This window comes from Phaseolus vulgaris, chromosome 3 (assembly GCF_051622355.1).
Source record: "Phaseolus vulgaris cultivar YP4 chromosome 3, ASM5162235v1, whole genome shotgun sequence".
Classification (NCBI taxonomy): domain Eukaryota; kingdom Viridiplantae; phylum Streptophyta; class Magnoliopsida; order Fabales; family Fabaceae; genus Phaseolus; species Phaseolus vulgaris.
The window spans coordinates 48469354-48475915 of record NC_143500.1 but is presented as its reverse complement, the minus strand read 5'-3'; the positions used below and the strand labels follow the sequence as shown (position 1 = coordinate 48475915).

Here is a 6562-nt window from a genome sequence, read left to right as displayed (position 1 = left end):
ATTATTAGCAAACTATACAGTGCAGAAGAGAAAAAGGCAAAGTGAACAAATAAAGGAGAGAGAGAGCAGATAAAGACATATTCTTATTAAATTAAAATTAAACCCCGGAATTAAATAGCGGAAGTGGTGCGGATTGTGGGAATAGAAGGTGTGAGTGATTAAAAAAACGGCAAGAGAAAAAGGTGAAAGGATCAGGTATTTAAAGGGCCGTTAGAGAATTTGGATTTGTACCTCAAGCAATGAGAGTGAGAGGAAGAAGCATCACACACACCACAGCCTTGTTCATTCGCTCACCTCACTAATTCACTAACGCTCTTTTCCCTCTCTTAATATTTTATTATACAACTACTCCAGTTGGCTAATTGGTCCCAGAAGACACTGATCTCCGTTACGAAACGTTCAGACTCTGGTTTTATGGAAGGGTTTCTCAGGTTTTAAGCTTCTGTTACTAGCAAACAAGCCCGGATAATCGGTCTCGAAACAGCTGCAATTTCCTCACTCTCATAGCTTTAGCGCCCGGTCCCCTCTATATAAAGGGAGGTTAAGCTAAGCTTTCCTCACTCACTCAGACTCACTCACTCACTCTGATATTGTGAGGGGAGAAGAGTTAGCGTTTGGTTTTTCTCCAACCATGCTGGTTGTGACTGTGAGAGAGTTCGACCCAAATAAAGACACAGAGAGAGTAGAAGCGGTTGAAAGAATATGTGAGGTTGGACCCAGTGGGAAGCTTTCTCTCTTCACCGACCTCCACGGTGACCCTATTTGCAGGGTCCGCAACTCACCTACTTTCCTCATGCTGGTATAATTATCTCATTCTCAACTATAATCAACGTCTTTTCTTTCTTTTCTTTTTCTTTTCTTTTCTTTTCTTTTATCCCCCTCTTTCCCCCTTCCTTTTCCTTTCCTGTCGTCGCCAGTGAGCAAGCATCCACCCCAAAAATCCTTTTAACTATTTTCACGCAAAAGTCTTTCTCACCAACTTTTCAAGCCTGCACAAATCAACCAACCTTATGCGTACATAAATAAATAACAATTCATCCTTAATTTGTCTTTATCAGGTAGCCGAAATTGGGCAAGAGACAGTGGGAATGATAAGGGGTTGCATCAAAACCGTTACATGCGGAAAGAAGCTCCACAGGCATGGAAAGAATAGCACCGAACCTGGTTCCAAACAGGTCCCTGTCTACACCAAACTGGCCTACATATTAGGCCTCCGGGTTTCTCCACACCACAGGTATCTTGTTTACTTTCACTCGCTCACTAGCTCACTCGTTATGCTATTATGAAGAGTGTGGGTTTTGATTGGGTGTGTGGGCGTGCAGGAGAATGGGAATAGGGTTGAAGCTGGTGCAGAGAGTGGAGGAGTGGTTCAGAGAGAATGGAGCGGAGTACGCTTACATGGCAACAGAAAAGGACAACGTGGCATCCGTTAAGCTTTTCACCGACAAATGCGGCTACTCAAAGTTTCGCAGCCCCTGCATCCTCGTCAACCCCGTTTTCGCTCACGCACTCACACCCTCTTCCAACTTCTCCATAATACAACTTGCTCCAAATGACGCCGAGTTGCTCTACCGCACCAAGTTCGCCACAACCGAGTTCTTCCCGCGCGACGTCGACTCCATCCTCACTAACCACCTCAGTCTCGGCACCTTCCTCGCCGTTCCGCGCGGCTCATACTCTCCCGACACGTGGCCCGGTTTACCCCGCTTTCTCGCGGACCCACCCTCCTCCTGGGCCCTCCTCAGCGTGTGGAACTGCAAGGACGTGTTCACGCTCCAGGTGAGGGGCGCGTCGCGCGTGAAGAAGGCCCTCGCCAAGACCACTCGCCTCCTCGACCGCGCCTTCCCCTGGCTGCGCCTTCCCTCCATCCCCAACCTCTTCCAGCCATTTGGGTTTCACTTTTTGTACGGGCTCGGAGGGGAGGGCCCACAGGCCCAGAAGATGGTCAGGGCTTTGTGCGCCTTCGCTCATAACCTCGCCAAGGATGGTGGCTGCCAGGTGGTGGCGACTGAGGTTTCAGGTCTGGAACCCCTACGCTGCGGCATCCCACACTGGAAGATGCTGTCTTGCGAAGAGGATTTGTGGTGCATCAAGAGACTCGGGGAAGATTACAGCGATGGTTCTGTTGGTGATTGGACCAAATCCCCTCCCGGATTCTCAATTTTTGTTGATCCCAGAGAGATCTAATTTTAATTAACAACATCCACATCAACTCATTATTACTACATTAGTAATTACAGTCACAGACACCTATCCTTTTCACCAAGCAAGCAAAAAATTTCTTAGTTTTATAATGTAGTAGAGGAGGACTGAATATCCTACTTGTTTTTTTTTTTTTATATATAATTTTGTAAATGGTAGTAAAATGGATGTGGCTTTTTAAATCCCTTGAACAAAACCTGGTGGTTGTTATTTTGGGGTGTGGCGGTGTTGTGTTGTGTTGTGTTGTTGTTGTTCCGGTAGATTTGAATATCGAAGAGTGAGAGAATGAGATGTTGATGCGTGAGGTGATGTGTGAATCCGAATATCCATTTGGGATTGTGCATGTGGTGAGGCTTTTGTTAAAGGAGAAGGGAAGGTTTGTTATACTACATTTTGACGTCCTTGATAGTAATATGCCGCGGGTGGGGACCTTAACTTTGTTTTATTGGGTTCCTAGTATCTTTCTTATTGAGGGTAGTGGGAATCAAATGGCGCCCATTAAGTTCCAGTGTAAGCCTCCTAATATAGGCAATTAGCCTTTTTCTTAACCCCATCCAGAGAAAAAAAACATTACTTGGACACATAGATTCATCATGGGACATACGCTGTCTCGTATCTACTACCTCTATCAACATTCCAGGTGTTTCTTAACTCATCATTTCCCTTCCAGGAATTCCATCAAACCTCCTCTCAGCCCTTTTTTTTCTTCCTCATTTTCGCTAATGGAGATTATGTTTTTTTTTCTCATCATTATTTCAATCATAGTTTCAATACAAGCTCTTTTTATCATAGTTTAATCACCAGTTATTAACAAAAAACCGTACAGGCATTCATTTTTATTTTAATAATGCTGCAAAGGCTCTGTACTTGCTGAGGAAACTTGTACACGAGTCCATAATAAAGGTAAGCAGAAACTTTAGCAAATTTACCTTTTCTCATCTGTACAAAAACATCTAACCTTGTTTTCACGCCATATTTGGTTATAACAATAAATGCATCCTTAGCTTCACATAAAAGAGGAGGCTTTGGGGAGTAAAAGAGACTCTTTTTGAACAGCACCATAAAAAATATTAAACAACCCTCAACAAATAATGATTTTTTTAAAAAACCCATCAACTAAAAATTACCAGGAGATGTGCAGGTAAAATTTGCGGCTGAGGTATGTGTAGCACCTACCTTCGTTTTAATTGAAAGTGTGGTTTTTATGGTTAGTGTTCGAAATTTGGACTTAAGTCTCTAAAATTTGGACTTAAGTCTCTAAAATTTGGACTTAAGTCTCTAAAATTTGGAGCTTGAAGTTGGAGCTTAAGTTAATTTTAAAACAGATGTGAAATAATTAGTAATTAATATAGTGAATAGGGACTGGAATTACGCGTGATTACAACAGAAAAAGAGAAGAGGATAAAAACAAAATAAGATAAAAGGAGAGCCAGAAAGAAAAAAAATGATAGACTGAATGGTAAGTTATAAAGCATATAAAACTTCTGGTTTCAGTGCCTATCTTTATAATCATAGAAAGGTTTCTTTATCAAGATAAATAATTTTTTTCATTCAAAACACATGATACCCTATTTTGTTGTATTCTATTCAAAACATGGTCTCATTGTTTCTTGCTTTTTTTTTTCCCTGTATATGATGTCCTGTGTCTGCTCATTTACTAAGAGCAAGACACAACATGATGTTTTTTTATGTACTATTTTTCATTTGTGCTTCGTGTGTAGTTAAATTAATCTATTTAAAGTTCAAATGCAAGTGTATCAGAAAAAGATGAGGGGGAAATGTGTGAGAGAGAATGTGGTGGTTTCTTTAAGTTGACCTTTATAATGATCACTCGCTCTCAATTTGATTCCGTTTCCTTTTGTGGCTGTAGATTGGGCCTTTTGTGAACTGCACGTTTTGGGATAGTGACATATGAAAACAAGCCATAGTTCAATAATACGAGGAAAGATGAACTTTTTATATTTTTTGGTCTGCAGTGCCTTTTTTTTTATATCGGGAGTGTATGTGTCTATTTTTTAAGTTTTACCATTTGACATTAAAAAAATACCATTGTACATAAATTTTTATATTTATTTTTTATCCATTTTTTCACATAAATATCTCAAAATAAAAGAAGACACATTTTTGGTATTTTAATCGAATTCAATAAAAAATACAAAATCTATCTAAATGACTTATAATCGAAAAATATAGAAAACTTTTGGAATTCTTTTTTCTAAAAACAGTTCGATTTGCAATTTGAATATTCAAAACCAACTCAAACCAAATCAAATTTCAACATATCTTCAATATATTTATTATTAAAGAGTTGTTTGGTTTGCTACACAAATTTAATATTAATTTCGTGTTTCTTGACTCGAATTCCACACTCTCACTTGGAGACACCATCAATTTCACTTTTTCAGTTGACTTTGTGTGTTTAATGTTTTTTTCTTTCAAATTGAATTAAACTAAATCGTATATATCTTTAATGTTAGGTTTTGATATACTTTTAACAAAAAATCGAACCAAATTGTATCACAAATTCTATTTTCCTTTTTCACCAATCAATTTCCATAATTTGAAATTCAAAAGTTATGTTTGAAAAGGGTGATTTGTAAATGAACTTTAAATGATATCTTAGCATAATTTATATAAAAAGAATTTAAAACAAAAAAAATATACTGTTTTTTAAATCAATGTTTGCCATTTCTTTTCGTTAAATAAATTAAAATATATTATATTAGAACCGGTATATCTATTATATATGTATAACGATATGTATTTATAATTATTATATGTATTTAATATTCAATTAATAATATAATTTATATTTATGTCTCACAATAAATACATCTAATATATTAAATAAAAAAAGTTACTGATGTATATTATTATATGAATTAATATTAACAAAATTATATTTTATTTATACAGTTATTTTAAAAATTATATAAGCTTTGTAAAACTAATAATATGATTCAAATTTGAATTACCGTTATAATTTAAACATATATGTTAAAATTATACCAAGATAGAGTGTTTAATCTATACCGTTGAAACTAATTAAGCATCCATTTAGAATAAGTGATAAGACAACTAGGTGAAATAGTAAACAACATGTTACAGCAAAATATGATAGTTTTTCTATCTTATCTTATATATTTGTTTTTAAAAAAACTCTTAACTATAAAAGAGATCATTACGAATATAATTTAATTTTTTAATTATATAAGTTAGATTTAAAAATAAAAATTTAGTGTATGGTATCATAACGGATTGATCCTTCTTTGTTTTTGTTCCTCTTCCTTTATCTCTTGTCTCTTCTTACTTTATCTTATCTGTTTTGTTCTGTTTTTTCTTATATGTCTTTGTTTTTTTTTTTTACCAAGAAGCATGGATCTGAAGAAAATTTAGGGATGGTTCTTCTCACTCCTACTCTAAATGGCACAAACTATTATAATTGAATTTGTGGCATGAAACAAAGATGGTTGTCCAAAAACAAGATTAAGTTTATCTATGGTGACATCCAAGGATTGACAAGAACTAATCTTGATTATGATGCTTGTGAGAGATGCAATATGACATGGTAGTGATTTCATGGATTACAAACGTGCTCAGATTGTTCAAAGTACAATATACATCGACAATACTCAATAGTTGTGGAAAGATTTAAATGAAAGGTTTCCAAATGGAGACATTTTGATACATATGATATACTTCATTAAATTAATTCAATTAGACAAAGGGAAATGAACATTCTAGGCTACTATACAAATCTCAAGGTTTTATGAGAAGAGCTCAAATTAATGAGACTGATTTCTTCTTGCACGTGCAACATGAAATGCAACTGTGATGTTCTTAAGATTATCACTAATTTTTAAGAATTAGAACAAGTGATATGTTTCTTGAAAGACTTGAAATGTTAAAACTCAAATTTTGCTTATGGAACCATTACCTAATATCAATTGTGTTTTTTTTTCTCTTGTACTACAACAAGAAAGACAACTTAATGGAAATGGTTTTGGTGAATCTAAGATTCTTATTAACAACATCAACTCACATGGAAGTTCCAAAACTATTAGCAACAATCAATATATTTCTTGGCTAGAACATTTGACGCCCTTCGTGGGACATGTAAAATTAATCTTGTGCCACTTAAGTTACATTAAGAGATGTGAAGAATGTGAAAGTATAATTGCTATGGGTGGAGGATTTTCCAGAACATACTTTCTTCAAAGATCAATCCATATAGAATTAGAAAGATAATCAAGAAAGAGCATATCGTTTGGAGAAGTTAGATGAGGAAATCATTCTCATGGCATGTAATGCAATAACTTTATGAATTTATCACAATTTTTTTTTTAACTTTAAAGTTATT

The 6562-nt window shown here is 35.6% G+C and overlaps 1 protein-coding gene across 1 annotated transcript; it reads left to right on the top strand.

Moving 5' to 3' along the window:
• The first annotated feature begins 227 nt into the window (after positions 1 to 227).
• LOC137808230 (putative N-acetyltransferase HLS1) lies at positions 228 to 2398 on the top strand. The gene is made up of 3 exons (XM_068609247.1): positions 228 to 799; positions 1059 to 1234; positions 1323 to 2398. The coding sequence occupies exons 1-3, from the start codon at positions 632 to 634 to the stop codon at positions 2185 to 2187; spliced, it is 1209 nt and encodes a 402-aa protein (XP_068465348.1). The 5' UTR covers positions 228 to 631; the 3' UTR covers positions 2188 to 2398.
• The last annotated feature ends 4164 nt before the right edge of the window (positions 2399 to 6562 follow it).